The following is a 22,267-nucleotide window of genomic DNA, read 5'->3' on the forward strand; positions in this document are numbered from 1 at the left end:
CCACACCATGCTTTACTTGCCGGCCACACCACGATATATAACCAGGGGCCATACCCTGCTATGACTGTCAACGTCTCACCATTTCCAAGAATGGACTGCACTACGCGCCACAAGCAAGCTCTGGCTGCACGTCATCTTCTCCCATGATGGAAACGGGCCATCCACGGCAACTCATTACTTACACGCCCACGTCGAATCGTGACGGTAACCCATTAATTCGCCCAGTCACATCACAGGTAACCCTGGCACTTCCCCTATAAAAGGGGAGCTTCTCTATCTAAAAAGGGGCTTCTTCCTCCCAAGAAAGGGAAGGTTCGGACTTCTACATACAGTCCCTCTCCTTCTCCAAAAATTAAGCCCCCCTCTGACTTAAGCATCGGAGGGCCGGTGCCGGAAACCCCGGCCACCGGCATTTTGCAGGTCCCCCGGAGGACGCCACCCGCCGACGGACCGCCACCCGCCACTCTCGCCGGAGCTCCTCCTCCTCGGTTCGCGGCCGCCCTCGGGTCCAATTTCCAGCAACATATATATTAGCTTATTTTTGCAGGTGTGTGTATATATACATATAAAAGCAACATCTAGTTGTTCTATATCCCGCAATAGATCAGGCACTCAGGCTTTTAAAGCATGACATCTATTTTGGGATTCTCAAGAATGTTTTGACTCCGCATTTTGTTTAATTTGATGCATCCGACTTACCAAAAAAAATGCATATCGTCAGCTTTTTGTCTCCCTGATGCTTAAATTTTCAGTTCACGTTGAAGTGTAAAGCAGGTGTGCTGGAATTATTTTTTCAGTTGTTCAAAAATTTTCTCCAATTCTGAAAATCTCTTAATTTAATTTTATTACTCAGTCTTGATTATTTAATTAATAGCTTTCTACACATATTAGTGTAATAAAATAAATTGTAGATGTTATTGAAGTAGAATTTATTCTGCCCAGATGCAGATAGTTGTTCGCGGTCTACTTTCGAGATGCAATGAACTTGAACCCGAATAATGCTCGAACAGTGCACTTGAGTACTCACGTAGCGCTCAATTTACTCTGTAAATTTTCTTCTCAAAACTCTCTTGTGCTGCCAGAGTGGGTGTGATTGGGTGCTTAGATATCCTTTCATTAGATGCACCCCTTCGTGATGCATCTTTAAGAGCGGAGAGAGATATCATCAAATGAAAAATCTCTAGGAGTGGAGAGGGAAATTAAGATAACAGCCAAATATTATATGCTCGAAAGGCTTTTTTTAATGGAATTAGGAGGAAGCAAGGCACCTCCCCAAATTTATTAAGATAGGAAAAAGTATGTGCGAGAGAATGAGGTGTTTAGACGAGGAATGCACGAAGAGCCTCTTTTAAAAGGGAAGAACAGCAATCAATGAGTGGTCGCCAAGGAAGATAAGCTTTCCCATAATTTTTGGGCAAAGTAGGCCGCAATGACTTCTTCCTCCAAGAGGTCCAAAGTGTATGTAGATTGGTGGGCCATTCTCCGATGTTAAGACAAGTTCTAAAGATGGTCTAAATGCCCATCCTTTTCTAACAAGCAACCGCCTATGTGTGAACTTTGTTCTTCAAGTTTACTTAATAGACTAAGTTATTTGGGTGTCCATCATAAAAATTTATATTTAAGTAGATTTATATTTAGTTTAATATCCAATGTGGGACTATTTTTAAAACCTCAATATTTTGAATTAAATATATTATTAATAAATCAACAGGGTGAAGAAAAGTGGAAGTTCGTTTAAAATAACTTGTGCCAATATAGCAACAATATCCAACCTTGAATTCCTGTTAATGAGTGAAAGTCCGAAATCCTCATTTAAATTCAACCTTGTCGATAATCGACATCCGGCCAATATTTTACAATGAGGTCGAACATATCATCTTCCATCTCTCCTGAAGTCTTCTTGGTGCGGGAGTCCATCTAATGAATCTAGTAATTTCTTCTCCCTTCTTTCTATGCCACCATAATGGATAATACCGGAGGAATCCCTTGTCCTCAAGGCAGCAAAGCAATTCTGTGAGGTGATGCTTACACTGCTAAGATTACTTCTGCTGACAATTGAATAGTTATTCTACTTGGACGGAAAGCTTCAAAAGAAGTGGACTAAGGACCTTGGCAACCTCTCATTGGTGCTCTTGCACTAGTTTTTACATGCATAAGTATTTTGAGGCAGGGAGAGGAGATATCTTCTCAGTGGAGTGCTCCTTCCTGCATAGATGCTGAAAAAGAATTCTTTTCTAGGTCTACGGCGATCATGTGGACATTCCTCACTTACTAGTGGTAGTATGAGCATCAGAATCGGACGAGCCCGGTTTAGCTAAGCCTTGAGGAAGGGTTTCAAAACGCTGCCACGCTATTTTGACGTTGAGCATTGAAGTGCAACACTACGTACAGTTCTCTCCACTCGATCTCCCTCACAAGAACACGAGAGCGACGTAAGAATTATCCCATGATGACTCTTACCAGAATGCGCGACATCCGTGATAGTTCTACTAAAATTAGATGTTCCCATTAAAAATATAAGGTGCTTATCAGATTGATACGAAGCCTTCAGTAACAAAGTCAAATACAAGTGCATACAGTTGGGCTGGGAGCTCTATTATGAGAAATAATAGCACATCAAATGCCATAGGATTTTTTTTGTAAAAACCGATATCTAGATATATAAGAAATGACACATACCAAAGTAGTTTTTACTTGGTTCACCATGTATATTTTTGGAAATATTATATAAAGTATCTGTTGTATTCTTAATAAAGTAAAAAATCCGGCTTCAGTCTTTATTTTTGGTAAAAAAAAAAATATCTAACTTTTAATCAGTAGGAAATAGATATGAACTTTTTTTTAATGTTATTATAAAATATAAAATCAAAAGGTTTTTTTTTTCTCTGCAAACTTTAAATGAACATGAATTTTGTTGTTCCGTTGACCCAACTTTGTTTTTTCCTCTTCTTCCAATGAAGCAAAAAGTCCAACTATCAACTTGGGCAGTGAAGTCGATCGATACAAACAGTACTGCTCAACTCCCACTGTGCCACTAGATACCAATCATAGGTCTTTATTCATCTTACGTGAGAGGACTTCTTACCATTATCTTGCGACGCAGAGTGGTGAGTGCGCTCGCTGGGAGCCGATGGAATCGAAGCAAGTGGAAAGTACTGCATTCCACGAAGATGTTGACGCACTACCAGCACTGTACGAGAGCTCCCAAGCAGGTGGCGAGCAGTTGAGGCCCATCGGTGATCATCCATCCAAGGAAGTGCGAAGCAGCCAAAAGACGGGCACCATGACGTGGAAACCACCAACTTGTGGGCAGTCCACTTCATCCTTTCTTTGTTTTTCTCATCTTCATCTTACCCTTTCCAGTCTTGCTCCACCTTGCCATTACATTATCCCTTTCCCACCACCCCTGCCTTTCTTTTTATCCTTTTGCTTGTTTTGGATGCCTTCTTGTTTATGTCGGAGGGAGGATATAAGTGGGCTGCAGTTTGGAGGATAACTTTTTTTTTTTTTTATAGAGTCTAGTAGATCTTGGAATCGACCGTAGTTTATATGAAAGGTTGGTCAACCACAGCTCACCCCATTAAGCCTCTAGATCACCAATTAAAGCCTACCATATAATAAGCCAAAAAGCTTGCAACTGATTTTAAATTTTAAAGACTCTCCACAAGTGGCAACACCTCGATCAAAATCTCAAACGGTCTTTAAGATCACGCCAGCCAAATGGACAGGATGAGATCCGTGTGCAAAGCGCCCATGTTGCCTGATTCTTGGAATGTGCGGAGGCTGCCAATCCTGACCGACCCATGTGCCCGAATTTTAGGATGACAGGCTCGCACATCCATCTATACAATCCACTCTTAGAGGACCTTCCAGATAAGTGCTCGCGTGCCGAGAACCTCTTCTGTTTTTTGATCATCGTCCTGACTTAGGTACCGAAGGGTTTCCCCATCAGACACACTCAAACAAGAGGACTTTTTTGTTTTTGTGGTTTTAGGTTGAAGCTTGACCGCAGGCCAGAACCCCGATGATAGCTCTCTATTCCAATTGCAGCCGTGCATGATCGGAATAGCTAGCTGCCATGCGCTCTAGCGTCTCTTTTGCTCGCGCCTGGGGCAGATCGGTTCTCAGCAGCAACAGTGTCAAAGGGATGTTGAGTGCTTGTTTAATTTGATTCTTGAGTTTAATAATGTACACAGATGCAAAAGGACATGTCCACGAAGTGGATAGCTTGTCTGCATTTGGCTTGGCATAGCATCAAATGGGTTCAGTTGTAGCCCTTCTACTCCCCTAAACTTGACCATGTCTCACTAATTAAACTAAGTGGGTAGAATAGCATGCTTCGTGGAGTAGATTGACCATGCCGACCCAAAATCTAGAACAAACACCAAATAAAAAACAAAAAAGAGATGCTAGAAGAAAAATAATTAGGAGGAAAAAAAATATTTTATTAGAAGAATTTAGCCAAGGCTCTCTCTTACTTTAGAAGGAAAACTCTCACTCTCTCTCTCATACTAAAGGAGACACCAAAGTTTCTTTTAAATAGAATATCATATAAATAGTATGTTTGATTTCTACTCAAATTCAAATATCAATATTCACTGAAACATAAAACTTAATAACAATTAAAGGATAAAAATAACTATTCTAGAAGGAATAATCAAGTAGAATAAAACTAGTAATAGAATCCTAAAGTCATTAAAATTAATGACCAACTAAATAGGGATCTTAATAAGATTAGAACTTGGCAATGGATCTCAACAACAGTGTGCGACTCGATGGCTTTGAGAAATAGGAAGAGCCTTATCAACCACAACTCTGTCGCATGAAAGGAATGAATGATGATGACTACGTTGATGCAGCAAAAATGACTAAATATGGTAGCGGGCGCAGGTCTGGAAGGGAAAGAGTGGAGAACAAAGATAGCCTTGAAGGAGGCCAGTTGCAACCTATCCGTCCATCACGGCTTTGTCTGTTTTCCACTACAATGGGCGTGCCTCTAAGACTCCGGAAGAGTCACCAAATATGAAGAAATGGGAAAGATAGGAATAATTCCTATGAATACTATCAATATAATGGACCGAGTTGTGCGTATCCAAAGTGGCACATAAATATCAACTAGGCCATATAAATACTGTACCCAATTTTTCACCAAGTTATTTATTGGGCTCCTCTTGTTGCCTCTGCCTGTAGACGGCTGAACTACTGTGAAATGTTGACCAGACTTGGTGCAAGTGGTTCACATGCGAAGATGACCCACTTTTGTGATTCTATTTCACATAATTTTTTAGAGTTTTATGGACCCAGGTCATGATGGGATTCTGGGGATTTTGGTGCCCTGGGGCATAAGACTTGGAAAGTGCCGATAAGTGTAAGCTATGGTACTCACGCTGTACTTGGGCTCAGCCATCATGAGCTCAACCTGGAAGCAGCCCATGCGTTGAGTTAGGTGCGGGTCTAATCCTAACCGACCCATGAAAGAAATCACATTTTCGCCCTTCCTTGGAAGTCCGCATCAAACCGCTCAGGAGAAGGGGGAGGAAAAAAAACAAAAAAAGGAGCTCATGGAGCGTCGGTGAGTCAACCCCACTAAACCGAGTTGACCTCCTAGATTTGGCTCCTGGACTTGTTCTCGCCTTTGGATCTGAATCCGAACTTTCCATCAAACGATTTGCTAATGGCTTGCCTTCCACAATAAAAGATAGTGGTTTTTATGAAGTCTAAATTGATGGGGTACAAAAAGAATAAAATACTGAACCGTGTGAGGCGGGAAACTTTCTTGTTATTATTATTATTATTTTTGTGATCTTTCTTGCTTGATTCTACCATTCCCATGCGATGTGATTGAAGGCTATCATAAGAAGGATGAAACAGATGAGATTCCTAAGAGCAGAGTGCGTGCTTTAATGAAGGGCAATTTATGGTCCATTAATTTGACTTGCAAACAATCCACTTTAAGCAGATTTGGGCTTAACATAAATAGATTTAGATCATAAATAGGCCAATTCATCTAAAATATTGTTTGTTAAATGAGTTGAGTTCAGATTTAAACCTTTGATCCGTTTAATCCGTTTTGATATGTTTAATAATTGGATCGGCTCGTAACCGGACCTGTTTTATATGTTTGAAGTTTGTTCGACTTATTTTTTATTTGCGTAACCTAATCTCTTAACCTGTTTAATCTATTTAAATGCATTCAACTTGTTCAACTTCACTTGACCTGTTTAATAAATGAGTTATGTAAGTCGGATTGGCTTACCTATTTAACAAATAAGTTGAATCTTAAAATTTTGATCTATTTAATAAATAGACCGAATTTGAGTTGATAAATTTTTACTCCAACCCAAACCCTATATAGTCTAATCCGATCCGGTTCCTTCCCTACTCATGTTTCCTTGAATATTTGGAATTAAACCATTTTGGTAGTTGATTGGATTTAACAAAGCGCATTCTCTTACGTCTCTGGACCGACCTAACGCGCTGGGTCTGGGTCCTGGTCCCGGGTATCATCCCTGGTTCCGAACTCAATCTCTTGATGTCAAACCTAGCTTCCTTTTCCCTCTCGCTTCCTGAGGAAGGTCTTCCATCATCCGCCGCCTGAGAAGGCGAAGGCTTGGCTTCCCTTGGAGAATCGAGAGTGCCTTGGGCATTCGTCCCCTCCTCTTCTTCCTCCTCCCTTTGAGATGGTTTTATCCAACAAGAAGCTCAAGGCGAAGTTCCGATCCCTCCTCGCGGAATCCCTCGCCGCACCCAAAGACTCCGCGAGCGGCGACGTTAATGAGCAGCTCGAGAGCGTCAAAGAGATCCTGGGATCCCGGAAGAAGCCCAGGCCGTCGTCTAAGAGGGGGAAGAGAAGAAAGAAGCCCAAGGACTCGGAGCCCGTCGAGGAAAGCGGAGACGCCCAGAAAGAAAACCAGGAGAACGATGAGTCGATCGGCTTGAAGGAGGAGAAGCAGCAGAAGAAGAAGAGTGGAAAGAGGAAGAGGGAAGGCGACGGAGCCAACGAAGCAACAGAAAACGAGCAGCAGCAGCAGCAGCAGCAGCAGAAGCAGAAGAAGAAGCAAAAAAAGAAGAAAAAGGATAAGAAGAAAGTGAAGGGGAAGGGGAAGAAGGAAGATAAGCAAGAGGACGAGAAGCACGAGAAGGGAAATGAGAGTATAAGTGGAGAGAGCAACGAGAGACGGGTGCAAGGGTCCATCAATATCGAGCGAAGGTTTGAAAAAAGACCTCCTTTTTCTTCTTTTTAATGCCAATGTTTCTATTACAATCCAGTTGCTCTTTTGTCAAAATTTGTGGTTTCACTCTGATGCTTGGATTCATGAGCTGGTAAAGCTCAGTGATTCGTTCTTCAGTTATGTTACTCTAGAAGATTATGATGATTTTAAATTGTTGAATTGGGGTTTAGGGTTCTGTTTGTTGCGTGCTATTTAATTTTTGAGCTTCTGTTTTCAGCGAACAAGATGCGAAGAAGGTTTACGTAGGTGGCATCCCTTACTACTCGACCGAGGAAGATATAAGGAGCTTCTTTGAGGGTTGTGGCACTGTAACCGAAGTGGATTGCATGAGGTTTGCTGAAAGTGGGAAGTTCAGGGGAATTGCCATTCTTACTTTCAAGGTTAGGTTAAAATCTCACTTGATGTTTCAGTTGCCAATTGCCAGAATGTTTGGTATTATCCGTTAGCGCTTGATTCATATGAGTTTTCTTTCAAAATCAAGTTGAATGAATTTTGGGTAGCATAACACTCAGTATTCATTAATACTTATCCTTATAGTAATCAGTTACCTCCATAATATAGTGAGCGATGGTTGTTTCAGTAGATACTGAAACACAATAGTTGATCTCACAATAAATGTCCGTCTTTGGCAAGCTGGGGAAGAACTCTGAGTAAAAGACTTATTGTGATAAATTTGTGACTTGTGCAATCGACAGTGATTCACATAACTCTACTTATGCATATGCACGACATTACCAGCAGCAAGTTATGGCTAGCAAAATATATACAATGCCTTTCTTGAATATTTATGCAACCTATCTTCTTCTCATAATACTCATCAAGGGCTTAAGAAAATTCACAAACTTCAGTTTAGCATTACATATTTATCTAAGGGAACAGTTAAGTTTATTTTCTCCATATGATCATTTTCTTATTGATTTTCATAAGAATGAACTGACTACCAGTTTGTTTGTAAGAGTTAGTGTTATGGAGTTGACCCCATCAATATGTTCTACGAAGACGGGCTCTTCCAGTAGTATGGTATCTCTGAGATGTGCTATCTTACCTGTGTAGTTGTATAAAGTCATGCTATCCTCGTATGACCCATCAAATTTAATAACCTTATGATGTTCTTCAAGCGCATAAAAATTTTTCTTTCACTCTATTTCTGAAGGCATGTGAGACCAAGGTTTTAAAGGCTGGTAATGAACCCCGTTACCATTTTCCTATCATTACGGTACTGGTGTCAATGGTACATATGGAACGAACCATTGGTATTGACTGGTACAGGTGTACCACCATAGCTTTTTTGGCATCCCGACACCTATACCAATGCCGATTTTGCGCCGGAATGGTAACTGGTTGTACCATCCTGTTTCATGGGTTTTTGAAACCATAAGTGAGACTTTGTTCTTCTCAATAGTAGCTGATTTTGACAATATTGTCAAACTGAAACTTTTCAATTCATTAAAGTTACAGCAGTTGTTCGAAAGTTTGGACTTGGATATTTGCGATCATTAGACAGTTGGACTGTTGATTTGAGTTGCAACAATTGCTTAGACATTCATTTAATCTGATATCTGCGGCTCAAGTATCAGTATCCATCTTGTCATCCATCATCAATCAAAAGGCCTGATCAGTCCCACCAGGGGATGCTTTATGCAGCAAACACTCTAGGCTATTGGATGGAGGACATTGGGAGCTATTGAGTCTTTATGCAGTTAACTTCTTACTGTGTAATTTGGTTCGAAAACACTATTATGAATCTGTTTCGATTTTGCTACATTTTTCCCCATCTTTAGCCAAGCTGAGCACTTGGATCATCTAGTAACTATCCTTCATCTATGAGCAAGCCAAATCGGATCCTCTGACCTTAAGGCTGCAAACACCATTTTTATCCTTATTTTTGATACTGGGTGTTCTGTTTGTGTATTACTCTTGCTGGGGGTGCTACCCGGATAGCACTGCCAGCTATCTCCATAATCACATAACAGTTTTCTGACAATAAACTTGGGCATATGTAAGGCCACATAGATGAATCATGTCTTTAAGCAACCGTGCATGACCGATGGCCTATGATTTCTGCAGTTTTCTGGGGTCAGTTGCCTTTACTTGTTTGTTATAGGCTACGAATCATGTCTTTAAGCAACTGTGCATGACTGATGGCCTATGATTTCTGCAGTTTTCTGGGGTCAGTGGCCTTTACTTGTTTGTTGTCCCATGAAATTTCCATCCCCTTAGTTCCTGTTTGAATGGCCTTCTGCAGTATCTTCCGATAACCTCATGCTGGTGTGAAGGGAGCAAGGAGAAAGGAGTGATGAAAGGGAGAAATTCGAGGGACTGAGAAACTGCTGATCCCACTATTCCTTGTTTTTTTGGGGGATAATAGATTATACCTAAAAGTGATTTATATTATCCTGAAAATTTGGGGTAATGGATTCCAAAGAGCTCTTTTCATTGGCAACTTCTACCTTTTCTTGGATTCCTCTCCTGACATCTTTCCCCTGTGCAAGCTTATCTCAGGCATAGCCAGTTCTCATATGCAATCTCCCTACAAAGATTATATCACATAAGTTGTAGTGGCTCTTCATTTTGTCATAATATATTTTGTCTTGCAATTGATGGGATCCCTTGGTATGTATTAATAGCTTGACATGGTTGTACAACATGGATTTGCAATAGTTCAAGATAACTCATAGATACATGTTGTCTCAACCTAGTTAATAGGAATGTGAGAGTAATGAAAGGCTACCATATCGATACGATATTAATGTATCTGGTTCCTAGGTTAACTAATATTCATAATTGGGGGTAAACTGACTGATCTGTGCAGCTCAAGTACAAGTGTCCATGGGTATGTTATAATATGCTGGACTAATCACATAGAAATGTTAGCCATTGAGTAAGGTGCTAAAGATTAAACAGATGAAGCAGAAGTATGGTGGAGTTATGCAAGTGTGGAAATTAATGTGTTACGTAAAGATGTTTCTTGTGGTGTTTCTGCCTTTGGGCATTGATTCAAAGGTTGTCTTGAGCAGTGTTTAGTATGGAACTTATGGTCTGTTGCAATCAAAAGCCCAAATAAGCTTTAGCATTATGCCAAATCGTGGAATAGATTTCACTAAGTGCCTTTAAGTAGTTTTTTGGGTGCACTACATAGTTTTCTTTAAAAAGTTGCTCAATATTGGCCATGATACAACATTCTTGACCATATGCTGCATATGAACGTGACTTGTTATCAAGCACTGTCGTGTACTGGCTAGAACTGTAATGTCGTATTCTGGATAGTGGATGTTAGATTAATCCATCATGCAATAAATATATGTAAACCCGTGGCTGCAAGAAGATTGTATGTTTTGGTGTTTCTATGCATTTTATTGCTCATGCAACTGACTATGGCTTTTAACCTAACTAAAATTGTGCAGCTTTCAGTTTATAGTTTATTTATATTTTAGCTGCTATAGTTTAATATAATTCTGTAAAGTATGGCAGTTTCTTTAGGTGCTCTTGCTTCCTTTTACAATTTAGGATTGTTGTCTTCCACTGACAGCATCCATTTGTCCCTTTGCTCCCTCTTTGTGTAATTATAGCTAAATTTCATCTTAAAGTTGCAAGATATATTACTATGTGATATTCATTCTCTGCAGTGAGATAGATATATCCTTTTCTTCTGGTCCACTCTTCTGCTATACCTTGTTGGCTTTTGTACTCTCCTTGACTTCACAGAGCTGGCCATAATGGAACCCTATAATTTGCCTTATGGATTGAGTGGAAGGCTGTTGAGGTTGTAGGGAGCCTAGATACTGCAATGGTGAAGCATGAAATATACTCATGAGAATGCTTCTGAGGAAAGGTCAATGGTTTCATTTTAGAAGTAAATTTTTCTATTTCACAATTAAACCAAGTGTTGGATTTGTTTTCAGTCATGCTTTATAAACATGCTTTGGTGAATATGTTCAGGAAGGATGCTGATGTTAGCATTAGCTGTGGCTTAAAGAGCAACAATTTTCAGGAATGGCTGAAGTATTGAAAATCAACGTGTGCGTACAGGCATTAAGTACATTCCAAAGGGAAAGTTCTTGTCTTAAATAAAATAATTAACCCCGGGAGAAGTGGTGGTCACTGCTTACTACCACCATTCTCATATCTTTAGCAAATAACTTCAAACTCTAGAGAATCTAAAATGTAACTGTGTTAGCCTCTGTTTCAGGCAAAGTGGTCCCATTTTGCTTGAGGCAATATGATGGTAAGGGTTGCATCAAACTGATGGTGATGATGGTAAGCTAGTGCAAAGTGATCACAGAGGATGTCATCGTGTTGCTGGCATCAAATCTAAGGTAAGCTGACATTGTTGAGATCTCGTTTAACATAAGTGTTCTCATTGCAGTGATTTGGGCATTTAGAGGTTGGGTAAGGAGGATGATGGAAATTGAGACTCTGTAAATGTTGAGCTTCTGGGAAATTGGAAATTTAGTTGAACTCAATAAACTCAAACATTTTTTGCAGGAAGCTTTTCACAAGGGATATAGTTAGAACACCTGTTTGATGTTTGTCGACTAATACAACCAACTCTTTGCTATGAAACCGTCGCAATGAAACTTAACAAGGTGATGGCTCTTCATGTTGGATGGATTGATATATCAGTAGTGATTATAGACCATTTAAGGATGTCAAAATTCTATCAACATGATTAAATTCCTTTTCAACTTGATTACTCTCTGGATTGTAGAGCATTCAAATACTATGTTCATGTTTCCCTTTAGCCACCCTTTTGATTAAATTCTAACCCCCCTGCCACAAAAAAAAAAGACACCTTTCCTTTTTCTTAATAAACTTGAAGGGTGACTTGTGAGTAGGTAAGTGAGCCATCTCTCTCTCTCTCTTTCTTTTCTAATTGGTGTTCTTAGATACAACACCCTTGGTGGAACCATACAGTAAGCATACCTACTGCTTTCTTTAGTTGAAGTTATTATCTCTCTATTTTAAACAACTAATTATCAAACTGGTTTTCTATTGCTGTAACCCTGGTTTTTGGGTGTGGTTTCCTTGCTGAGCATTCGGACAGAACAACTTGCTAATTGTACATAACTATGGAATTATTGAACAAATGTACTAAATGCAGTTTGTTTCAGCTGACAGCACCAAATTACCTTGTGTACTGGTCCTCTTGCTTGTATGATTGATAACTATGCGAACTTCTTCACTATCCTGATTGCATTAGCAAGATTATATGAACTTAGCTAGCTTATTGGTACTAAGCTTGTTTTATTTGATGTCATGCAATGATTTTAAGTTTTTCATCAGATGGCTATCTTTCTTCCACTGAATTTAATGCTTCAATTTATAGAGGATGAGACAAAAACCATGGCCACCCCATATCCGTAGCTTTTCTTGTTGCTTTAGTTAGATCTCTGTCTCTACAAACAGTGCATGCTCGCACAAAAGCTCTTTGATCATCCACCAGCTATGGCTTATCAGGTGACAACTGTTTCTTGTTTCAGACAGAAGCTGCTGCAAAAAGGGCTTTAGCTCTCAATGGTGCTGATATGTAAGCAAATTTCTCTTTAATCATTATTCTTCTATTCATTTTATTGTTAATGACTAACACTTCGACCCACAACACTCAGGGGTGGATTTTATCTAAAGATAAAACCTTTTAAAGCCAACCATACCCAGAAATCAGATTTCGCACCCGAGATGGTGGAGGGCTACAACAGAATCTATGTCGGAAATCTGTCATGGGATATAACTGAGGATGATTTGAGAAAGCTTTTCTCTGATTGCAAAATCTCATCTATCCGATGGGGTACAGACAAGGAAACTGATGATTTCAAAGGCTATGCCCATGTTGACTTCGTTGACAGTGTATCCCTCACAATTGCATTGAAGCTAGACCAGAATGTCATATGCGGACGGCCGGTTAAAATTAGATGTGCGGTTCCTAAAAGAGAAGTAGAAACCAAGTCAAGCTCAGAACCTTCTGGCAAGAAGGCTGAGGCTAGCACAAATGAAGGAGGTTCAAAGAAGAAGAGAAGAACATGCTATGAGTGTGGTGTTCCTGGCCATCTCTCTTCTTCTTGCCCTAAGAAAATAGCTGTCGAAGTCAATGGTTCTGGTGCTGATAGTTGATTGTGAATTGTTGTTATTATTAATTAGAAAGTATTGTTGACCTTGCATCTGAATTACATTGATGCCATGTTCTTATAGACTTGGTTGCAAGGCAAAATTGCAGACAGAGTTGGTATTAGAAGATTACCACCGGAGGAACTTATTCAAAGATGGAAGGCAATGGACAGAGCATTTTGTTTTTTTTTTTAAAAAAAACTTGTGCACAAAACAAACTTCTGTCTGTTTTTTTTTTATATATATATTTTTATAGGCAAGGGGGAGCAAGCTCTACTTGCTTCAAAAATGAAGATATACAAAATAGCGTTGCATCCCGGGAAAGACAAGAGGAGGAGGATACAGTCAAGCCATTAAGGGAGGAAGAAAGCTTGGATGAGCTGGGTTTTATCACAGCGATCATCCTGGAGAAGTTTCTTTGTCAGCTAAAATTAGATTTTGCTAATCATTATAGCGTGGATAGAGATGGATGTGGTGGATTGGGAACGCCGATAGGTGTTCTGATTTTTTTTTCTTTTTTTTCTTTTTTTTTTTGGGTGCAAGCTGATAGGTGTTCTGAGAATCCAGTGACGAAGGAGGTCGTGTGGAAACTGTGTTGAAAATGTTTTTCTATTTTCTGGTAAACCATGGTCCGAGTCCTTTGATAGACTTCTAGTTGAAGCTTTGGTCTTTGCCAATGAAGCTGTCCTCATCAATGGGAATGAGCAAAATGGCGTGCTCAGAGGGCATGCTAATATAGGTTCTTGCATTTAATTCCTCTGCATCACAAATAAAAGAATATAATAAAATCCCCTCTAATATATCTTTTGGCTGTAATTTGTTCTCTCCATCCATCTCCACTTGATGCTATTGAAATCCCCAAAATATTTTTACTACTTTCAAGAAAAGACCTCCTCTCTTTTAGACGAGCTCGAGCCCCGTAATCCATCCACCTCCTCAGGCAGGAGGGGATTGAGGACAGCTGCTTTTTGTTTTTCTAGCTGGTGGTTAGTAGAGATAGATTGCAATGAGAAGATAATTTGATGGGTGATCTTTCGAAAATAGAAGGCTTTCAAGTATCAAATGGCTAATTATATTCTTTTCTTTTAAATACCAAGTTTAATTTCTCTAGCCTGTTGATATGCGCATGTGCTTTAAATCTAATTTTTGTTAGCTCTTGGCTTTTGATATGGCTCGGATTCGTCGATCCTAAAATTTCGCTTGATAGTTCAATCCGCCGAATAAACGGTGACAATGAAGGAAACTCCCTTCACCATATTCTAAAACTTTTATCCTTCTTTTATCCTTCCCGTTTTCTCTCAAAATTCTGTCCAACCTAAGCATCGAAGGATCTGTAACCAGACACATTCCAGCAACTCTTTAATCATTTTTTGTAATTTCAGAGTATCTTTAGTACTGTGCTGTGCTTTTCTAACTTTCCCAAGAAAAAAGCTCGTCTACCACTCTATTCTTCCGTTGGATAGGATTTTAAACGGCAATAGCGATCAACATCAATTACTTGCAATGCACTTAAACATTTTTTTATATGTTTGTTAGCTCTTAGTTTTTGATGTGGTTCACAATCATCATTCCTAAAATTTCGCTTGACAGTTCAGTCTGCCGAATCAACGGTAACAACGGAGGAAACTTCCATCACCATATTCTAAAATTTTTACCTCTTTTTTATCTTTCCAATTTTCTCTCAAAATTCTATCCGACCTAAGCATCAAAAGATCCGTAACCAGACTGGTATCTCTTTAATCATTTTATGTAGTTTAGAACAACTTTAGTACTGTGCTATGCTTTTCTAACTTCACTAAGAAGAAAGCTCGTCGGTCAATTTGTTCTTCTGTTAGGTCAGATATGAAACGACAATAGCATTCAACATCAATTATTTGCAATGCATTTAAGCTTTTTTTTCTATGTTTGTTAGCTCTTGGCTTTTAGTATGGTTCGGATTCGTCATTCCTAAAATTTCGCTTGACAGTTCAGTCTGCGGAATCAATGGTAACAATGAAAGAAACCCCCATCACCATATTCTAAAACTTTTATCTTTCTTTTATCTCTTCTATTTTTTTTTTTTTTTGGTAAAACGGCAGCTCACACATGACGAGCGTGAAGCTTGCCCACAAAATCGGAAAACAAAATGCTACGTAAGGACGAAGGCACAACCTCGTGGCCTAGCCAAAGAAAACCTCCCGAATGATGAGCCGCGAAGGAGGCAACCCAGTCAGCCGCACCGTTTGCCTCCCGATATACGTGCGAGGCTTGGTAGGAGACAGTCTCCCCCAAAGCTCTACGGATATCGTGAAGCAGCGGCCGGTCCTCGACTGTGTAACCTCCTGCCCGGATCCACCCAATCACCGTGGTCGAATCTCCCTCAAGAAGGATGTGACCCGCACCAAGTACCCTCCTCGCATAGGAGACACCCTCCCAGGCCGCCCGAAGCTCTGCAGTCACCACTGATGAGTCAAAAATCCTGCGTCCACCTGCCGCCACAAGTCTGGCGTCATGATCCCTAATAATAAATCCCACACCTCCACAGCTCCCATCCGCTGATACGCTGCCATCGAAGTTCACCTTGAGAAAGCCAGGGAGTGGGGCACCCAGGATACAAGAATCGTCCTGGACGCTGCAAGAGCAGAATGGGGGCCCCAGATGTCCCTAGCCGACCCAGCAGGTGTAGCCTCAACAGAGCCTGTGATCTCCGCCGCAAGCCGTAGAGCTCGGTCCGCCACCAACCTCGGATGGTGGCTCTCACCATCGAAGACCCATGTATTCCTCCCCAGCCAACAATGATAGGCCAGGTAGGCATCACGAGTCCCCCTCTCCTCTCGAACAGACCCCCGTACCGAGGCCTCCAAGTGACGGAGGAACTCCTCAGTGGACGCCCACAACTGCCTCTGGTCGGGCTGGGCTGAAGCATGTCTCCATATCTGACTAGCTCTAGGGCACTCAAAAAGAACATGATAGATGGTCTCCTCTGTCGCCTGACAAGCTCCACATCCGGCTGGGACTCTTCTATTTTTTTCAAAATTCTGTTCAATCTAAGCATTGGAGGATCTATAACCAGGCACATTCTAGTGACTCTTTAATCGTTTTCTGTAGTTTCAAAACATCTACAGTATTATGCTATGCTTTTCTAACTTTACCAAGAAGAAAGTTCGTCTGTTAATCTGTTCTCTTGTTAGGTAGGATTTTAAATGGCAAGAGCGTTCAACATTAATGACTTGCAATGCGCTTAAATTTTTTTTTTTTTTTTTTTTTTTCTATATGCACCAAAACAATTGTGCCATGATGGGCGAAAGGATGATTAGCTTTTACTGCGCCTAACCAATTTCACCAACTATGATATTTCCCGACAACGTCACATGCAAGCTGCCATCTGCTTTCGATCCTATGTCATCTCTTTTAGGAGCAATCACGAGCAATAGAAATGACCGAAGCTCCGTCCATGGCCCTTTCATAAGATGGAATTTTACCCAAAATTCACTCGCTGCCGATTAATATCAGAGATGCCAGCATCGTGTAGCCTGCGAATCTGATCATGTGTCAGCGTGTAAAGCTGGCGATGCATCAGACTCGACGAATGCTGCCATCCCAGGGGCATTTCGGTGCATGCACAATTGCCACTCTAATCTGAGCTCGATCGCGCAAGGAAACAGCGCTTGATTCTATCGGACGGTGGACCTTCATCGCCTTCACCTCCTCTCTTTCTCCTCGCTTTCCTCGTGCGGTCAAATCCGTGTCCCACGGGGGAGGAGGAGGAAGGGGGTAGTAACATGGACGCTCTTAATTTAGCCGCTAACGTACAACCGTGAGACGACTAATATGACTCTATTGCGCCGATATCGTGGACTGCCGACCGCTGAATCCCTTAAATTAAAGCTGACCTTTTGACTAATCGTCCGCGTCCGGAGACCCAAGCCAATGCCGGTGCCAATTCTCCCTTTGGTCTTCAGAATGCTCGAAAAATTGGGAAACTGGAGGTAGCCGGAACAAATGCCGCGTGGCTAAAATATCGAACGGAAAGCGGAACACCAAACTCCCGACGACAGCACTAATTAAGCTGCCGGACTTTTGAAAATCGGTGGACCAGCATCCAAAATCTCGCATAGCGCTCTTCGAATCCGCTATAGGCGTCTTTCTTTTGACTAGGTCTGCGTCTCATTCTCTGACTACAAGAGAGAAAAAGACCCGAATGGAGTGTATCTACCGATAAAGGTGGACTACTTTATACACTCGTAAAAATAGTCAGCTTTAACGAGAGTGAGGTGGTAATAGCAGCATTTATAAATGTTAAAGAAGTATTTTGCCTAAAAATACTGCTATATTTTTATTTTATATATTATTAAAAGATAATCTATTAGAAAAAAAAAATTCTGTTTTGCCTTAGAAAATAGAGAAATAGTAATTAACCTATTTATCCGCATTCTTACAAAAATCGAAACCAAAATCAAACTTTTTTTTTTATGAAGAGCCGTAGTTTTTTTTGAAAGAAGCTTTGGAAAATTTCTAACCATCTAAAATTTTAAAAATAAAATTAATATATTTAGTTTTTAAATTATTATTATTATTATTTTAAATTAAAACTCCAATAAAATGGTGGTGCGTCTAGAATCTCGCGGCATTTCTCTTCAAATCAGTGAGATAGCTCCCGATCCACGCCTCGGAGAGGATGACATGAGCAAGGGCGGTTTCGTCTTTACGTGGCTTCCGCAGGGCGAGATATCGGTGCGTCCACGTCGTTTCCTATCAATCAACCTGTGATCACTGACTCTTGCTCTTTTTTTTTTTTTTTTTTTTTCTTTTTGGTACATGACTCTTGCTTTTTATATTTTCTTTTTTACTGTAAGCCCATGAGCTCTCATTTTTGTTGGTTTCCCCCTGGCCGCGGCATCCCTCGTTTCGAAACCGCCCGGTTCTCCCCTTTCCCGGCACTCTACTTTCCACTCCTTTCCTTTTTCCCAGCCCTCCTCTCCTTTCCTTCTCCTCTATAAATACCCCTCCTTTCCTCTTTCTTTTCTCGCTTTAACTTTCGGAAGCTGATATCCGGAAAAGCGAGGTAGAGAATCGTTGGCTTTTCTGTTTTCTGTGGGAGAGGATTTGAATTTTGAAAGCGGGAAAGTGTTCGATCTCCGAATCATCCATTGTTTTGGCTCCTTTTGTAAGATAAGGGGAGAATGGCGGTGGCGTCCAGGGGAAGAGCAGAGCTTGTGAAGCAATGGAAGGATCGCGAGACGAGTCCCGAGAGAACCAAGGTATGGACGGAGCCGAAGCCGAGGAGTTCTCCGAGGAAGGTGCCGGTGGTCTACTATCTCTCCAGGAACAACCAATTGGAGCACCCGCATTTCATGGAGGTCTCCCTCTCCTCCAGCGATGGCCTCTATCTCAGAGGTGAGATTAGAAAAACGTTGGTCTTCTTTGGCTTCCGCAAATGCTTGCCCGGTTTCTAAATGCCCTTGCTTCGGTTTTTTATTCTAGATGTGATCGATCGACTCAATTTTCTCCGAGGAAAGGGAATGGCCAGCATGTACTCATGGTCTTCCAAACGGTATTTTCCATGGACTCTTGGAATAATTCTTCCCCTTTTATTTTGATCCGCGCAAACTATGTAATATCCATGGTTTTTTCTTGTGATCCAGGAGCTACAAGAATGGATTCGTGTGGCACGATCTCTCCGAAGACGATTTCATCTACCCGACTCACGGCCACGAGTACGTCCTGAAGGGGTCGGAGCTTCTCCTCCCGGTGGCCTCCTCTCCGACATCCCAAGACACCGGTGCCTCCTCCGCCTCCAACTCCGAGAAGCCGCTCGAGATCCCCAAATCCGTCCACGATGACTCCGACTACCCTCTCGTCAGGAGAAACAAGACGCCGTGGAGCTCTCTGGATCTCAACGAGTACAAGGTCTACAAGACCGAGCTCACCGCTGAGACTGCCCTCAAGGCCGCCGACGCGGCCACACAGACCGACGAGAAGCGGCAGAGGCGGCGCGCCGTCGTCGTGCGGGACGAGGTCCCGCGGGTCGAGGAGGAGAACCCCACGACGGAGCTCGGGAGGGACGAGATCTCGCCGCCGCCGTCCTCGTCCAGCCCGGAGACTCTCGAGACGCTGATCAAGGCCGACGGGCGGCTTGTCCCCGTGGCACCGATCGATGCGGATCGGACGGTGGATAGCTACCCGAGCGGGAGGCTCCGGGCCTCTGCGGTCCTGATGCACCTCATCTCCTGCGGCTCCATTCCGATCAAGGACCACGGGTTCTCCCTGGCGTCGCACTACAGGGGAAGGCTGCCGCGTGGACGGTCCGACATGAGCGCCAGGGTTGCGATGGACGGCTTGATCGAAAACCCTAGTTTCGCCGCGATCCGGATGGAGGACAAGGAGTATTTTAGCGGCAGCTTGATCGAGACGAAAAAGAAGGAAAGCGGCGGCGTCGCAGAATTTCCTGGCTTGAAGCGTTCCTCTTCTTACAACGCCGATAGGTAACGCCACTCTACCTTTAATTAATTTCATTTTTTTTAGAGTATATTATCTTTGTCTCTAGAGTTTCTACTGGCTCGCTAGGTTCTAGCTTTATTTTTGGCGTTGCGGTTATCGAAAGGTACTCGTCCCACCAATTTTTCGATTCAGCCTAAAAGCTCAATCTTATGTGGTTCTATACCAATTTAGCTTCGTCGGTAAATAATTAAAAAACAAAGTTGAAAGCTTACTACTTCCTTTAATTAATGCTAAAAAAAAATATCGACACATTAGCTCAGGTATCAGTTGATAAAATTAATGGCGATCAAAACTCTATGATCTACGCCGATAAAAGATGAGGTAAGCGTAAAACGTAAGGTTGTGATCCGTCGGACAATACAACCATCTTGTTTGCTTAATCATCGAAATCAACGGTGATGCCAAGAGTTAGCAGGCCGTCGTCTTGGACAGACGGGAGAGTACTGTTTCTGTTGACTCGTTCCATGTCCTTCTCTGCTTGCGGAGCAGCGGGCTGTTCGCTCTCAGTACGCAGCAAGTGGGCGACGGCGTTCAAAAAGCGATCGAACGTGGGACCTACCGTCCTGCCGGATTGCCCAGCCATCTCACATGTTCTCTCTCCATGTACAGTTATTGTACCCACGTACCGCACAAGCTCCTGCCACGCGTACTCGTTTACATTTAATCCTTTCGTGGTTGCTTTGGCTCTGCAGTCGCACGCATCCCATTGATCGCTATGTACATTGTTTCGCTTCGTGATCTGTGCTTCACGTGCTAACGGGTGCTCCATGTTTCTGAAATTCGACCAGGAGCTCGAAATTGGAGCTGGCCGAGAAGGAGATCGAGGGCGTCCGCGCCAAGTGCATCCCCAGGAAGCCGCGGGTCACCGCGAGGAAGGAAGCCAACCCGCCCGGCTCCGGCAGCACCCACGGCAGCAGGAGGATCAACGACGAACCCCCTCAAAAGTAGCAGACAGCGGAGCGATTGTGGAACAAAGTGCACAATGAATTAAGAAGAGAAGTCTTCCGAGACCGAGGAGCATGAATTGGTGCGATGCGAATGCTTGCCTATGCCTTGCCTTGCCGATCACGGCACGGAGTTGTTGCTACCATTGGAGAGAGATGTGTTTTGGTTCCCCATAACCTTACTTATGTGTATAGGAATTACCTCTAATGATGCTATGCGAAACTAAAACCGCGTTACCTTTTACTCCCATCTCCTCCGCAGTTTTTTTTCAATTGTTTGTGGTTGTCTCTTTCCTCTGTGGGCCTTTTTAGCTCTAGGGTTTGGTTTTACTATGTTCCCCTTCACGGACTCGAATTACCTCTGCCAGAGACGAAGAAGTTTGTCCTCACATATTTGCTGGCATTATACCTACTGAAGTACTAGCTACTTAATCTAAAATGTCTCTCTTGTCTATTATAATGGTTGTTTATACGGTGCGCTGGCGGAGAGCGGATGGACTACTAGCGTGGGAAAGAGCGATCAGGGCTTCGCACTTTGGGCAAGGAATCGTTGACTTTGGGGAAGGGTGGCAGCATGTGCGTCGCACCGCACCTGCTTCTCCCAAGGGAACCCCAAGGTCGGAATGGTCTTTGGAATCTGGGCTTTCACACGTGAGACTACTTCCATGCAAAGGGAAGCATGTCGGTCTTTCTCCTCGCCTCCTCTTTTTGGAGTTCACTTTGGCCTTGAGGGGTTTAAGCTTTTATATAGAGCTGGATCATCGTAGCAACTGCTATAATTCTGAACAGACTAGTAATGCTGAGTATATTGGTTTGATTTAGTCCATTTATATTGATTGTCATGTGCATCACTGGTGATCATACTTTTTGCATGTGTTTCAATGTGTGATCTGAGGAACCATCCTGCATCAGACCAGCAAATCGTCCAATCAGCATCTTCGAACCGCATAGCCAGTTGCAGCTTGGTTCGCGCATCTAAGCCCTAAGACTGCTAATGTAGTTTGAAGTCCAATTATTAAGTGGTTGGGCCTTACCTTTTGGGCATTGCTGGTCGTGGTTCATGTTCGACACGAGAGTTTCCTGCAGGCCCTTCTCTCATTTGCAAAGATATCTGCAGGGATCTTGAAGCCTCCTGAAATTGTACTTCTTTCAAGCTGGAAAACAGAAACAGAAATCAAATTATAGAAAGATAGCAGGTCCATGCCGGATAGAAAAAAATATTGGACATCTTGACTTCGGTTTAAATCGATTTTCTTGACTTTGGCCATAATCGAGATGAATAATTAATTTTGGAGTAAACCGAGGTGTTACCCTGTTTGAAGCAATAAAGGCCAGTTGTCATGCCGAAGTTGCAAGTAAGGCATGATTAGCGTGATCGTCGCCATGTACCACTCGCACGAAGCGGTCACCACATACCGTTAATGCACAACTGATCCAAATAGTTAATGCATGTCGCATCAAATAAGGTAACAGATGTCTATTCTAACACTATATAAAGAGGCAACCCGG

General features: G+C 42.2%; 2 protein-coding genes across 2 annotated transcripts; both read left to right on the top strand.

The window, feature by feature from the left end:
• The first annotated feature begins 6,470 nt into the window (after window positions 1-6,470).
• On the top strand, window positions 6,471-13,623 carry PHIP1 (phragmoplastin interacting protein 1). The gene is made up of 4 exons (XM_039133073.3): window positions 6,471-7,210; window positions 7,450-7,612; window positions 12,713-12,759; window positions 12,839-13,623. Exons 1-4 carry the CDS (start codon window positions 6,681-6,683, stop codon window positions 13,338-13,340), a joined length of 1,242 nt encoding a protein of 413 aa, XP_038989001.2. The 5' UTR covers window positions 6,471-6,680; the 3' UTR covers window positions 13,341-13,623.
• A 4,554-nt stretch (window positions 13,624-18,177) lies between these two features.
• LOC103711454 (protein SOSEKI 5-like) lies at window positions 18,178-21,002 on the top strand. The gene is made up of 4 exons (XM_039133074.3): window positions 18,178-18,710; window positions 18,798-18,867; window positions 18,959-19,798; window positions 20,603-21,002. The coding sequence occupies exons 1-4, from the start codon at window positions 18,497-18,499 to the stop codon at window positions 20,760-20,762; spliced, it is 1,284 nt and encodes a 427-aa protein (XP_038989002.2). The 5' UTR covers window positions 18,178-18,496; the 3' UTR covers window positions 20,763-21,002.
• Window positions 21,003-22,267: the final 1,265 nt, after the last annotated feature.

This window comes from Phoenix dactylifera, chromosome 17 (assembly GCF_051530095.1).
Source record: "Phoenix dactylifera cultivar Ajwa chromosome 17, Ajwa_hap1_PhDact_Kaust_v1.1, whole genome shotgun sequence".
NCBI lineage: Eukaryota > Viridiplantae > Streptophyta > Magnoliopsida > Arecales > Arecaceae > Phoenix > Phoenix dactylifera.